The sequence below is a fragment of the Octopus bimaculoides genome, chromosome 2 (assembly GCF_001194135.2).
Source record: "Octopus bimaculoides isolate UCB-OBI-ISO-001 chromosome 2, ASM119413v2, whole genome shotgun sequence".
Taxonomy (NCBI): domain Eukaryota; kingdom Metazoa; phylum Mollusca; class Cephalopoda; order Octopoda; family Octopodidae; genus Octopus; species Octopus bimaculoides.
The window spans coordinates 155,058,158-155,060,033 of NC_068982.1; the positions used below are offsets into that span (position 1 = coordinate 155,058,158).

Sequence of the window (1,876 nt, forward strand, 5' to 3'; positions counted from 1 at the left end):
ATATATATATATATATATAAACAATTTGTATACCAGCATATGAATTTGCACATCTATTGCATTTGTAGGGTATGGGGTATATGGCGAAATACTCCCGAAAACAGAAATCAATCCAATATCCAAAAAATGTTGCGTATTTTATTTGTTTATTTAAATTCATAGCAAAAATAATGATTAATTGAGAAAATCCAAAATGTAAATTTGAAGACGGGTACTGTAGAAGATAGTACCAGTAAATCAGAAAGTTGGACAGTTGCCATTCTCACCTGAGGTTTGATATCGGGAATGAGAATGACAGAATTCTGCATACTCTTCCCATGTACAACCTTTCATATAACAACACTCTTCCATGATTCCGCCGGCTTGACCTCGTTTAACCATCGTGTGCTCCCGTTTTAGATAGCTAAATGCTTCGGAGTCCTGCAGTAAAAATGGAAACCTGAGGGAACGTCGATGACCTGTAAAGGATAAGAGCAAATGCATGATTATTAGAATTATTAATATTGTTATTAATATTATTAAAGGCGGCGAACTGGTGGAATCATTAGCACGCCGTACAAAAAGCTTAACGGCATTTCGCCCGTCTTCACGTTCCGAATTCAAATTCCCCCTAGTTCGACTTTGCCCTCCATTCTTTCGGAGTCGATAAAATATGTACCAGTTGAGTACTGGAGGTCGATGTGATCGACTTATCTCCTCCCCTAAAATTTCTGGCCTTGTGCCAAAAATTTGAATCCAGTATTTAGTTGAGTCCTTTTTACATTTTACATTCGAATCCTGCAGAGATCTATTTTCCGTCGCGGTTTTTTTCTTTTTCCTACACACAAATTATCTAAAGCAAAATTTTCGAATGTGTCCTTTCTCTTTTAAGACTGTAGGATGTGATTCGAGCCAGATTTAGCTGCTAACTTTAGCAGATCGAGTGATCACAAAAAGCTCCCTTCCTTGACTTGACAGAGCTCTTAATAGATGTTGATTCCCATTGTTATTTGGAAAATTTGAGACGCCAGTAATAGTTCCAATTACAAAATCTATCTTCAGTTAATGATATCCTTTTATCCTCATATGAATCTAATATTCTACTTCTTACATTTCCGCTAAATGTTTCAGATTGTATATTTACGTGGAGATTAGTGTATTATTGGTTAATTCATAAATACGTTTTAGGTAAAAATTCTGCATGTCTAAAGATTCGATAAACTTTCAAAGAAAATATTTTGAAATCACAAATATCTTGAATCATATGAGGTGAAATGTTATTCTTTTAAGAAAAAATATATTAAGATTTCAGAAATATCAAAAGTCCAAAATTTATGATATTTCGTACCTTCAAGATTCAAAGATCTAACTCCTTTTTTCATAGCAAAGTTATTGTAATATAAAGCTATACAATTTCAATATTAAGATATCTTGAAACTACAAATACACGAGAACAGTTAAACTTTGCATTCGTTTGATAATAAAGAAAATTTAGGAAAAATATCAAAATCGAAAATGATAATCTGTGTTGTATCATTGTTACACAATATTAATTTTAAAATATAATACTGTTATCATGCACAATATTTACTGGAATACTCTTTAAAATATATTTTGAAATGAATAAATTTATTTTAATATGACTTACGTCTTAACTGGTGTTGGCTGAGAGGTCTCCTGACGTCATTAGTGTCTACTGAGATATTGGTGCTCCGGCGAAGGCGGCGTGGAGGTCGTTTGTTAATGATCTTGTAGATGTCGTTTTGACAAGCAATGCTGATATGTGGACCTAATTCTGCTCGACATCGCCGAAAACATTCTTGGTTCCATACATTTCTCCAATGCTGGAAGTTCCTACGCGAAATATATACACACATATATATATACAGATACATAT

General features: G+C 33.4%; 1 protein-coding gene across 2 annotated transcripts in view; it reads right to left on the reverse strand.

Moving 5' to 3' along the window:
* Window positions 1–103: 103 nt before the first annotated feature.
* Window positions 104–1,876, reverse strand: part of LOC106878236 (probable insulin-like peptide 7) — a 67,225-nt gene continuing 65,452 nt past the window's right edge. Inside the window, exons 3-4 of one of the 2 annotated variants that reach the window (XM_014927405.2) lie at window positions 1,628–1,833; window positions 104–458 (exon numbers count right to left, since the gene is read on the reverse strand). In XM_014927405.2, the coding sequence (XP_014782891.1) occupies window positions 238–458; window positions 1,628–1,833 (427 nt within the window). In that variant the 3' untranslated portion in view covers window positions 104–237. The remainder of the gene's footprint in view (window positions 459–1,627; window positions 1,834–1,876) is intronic. The other variant, XM_052965942.1, reaches the window with a different exon arrangement.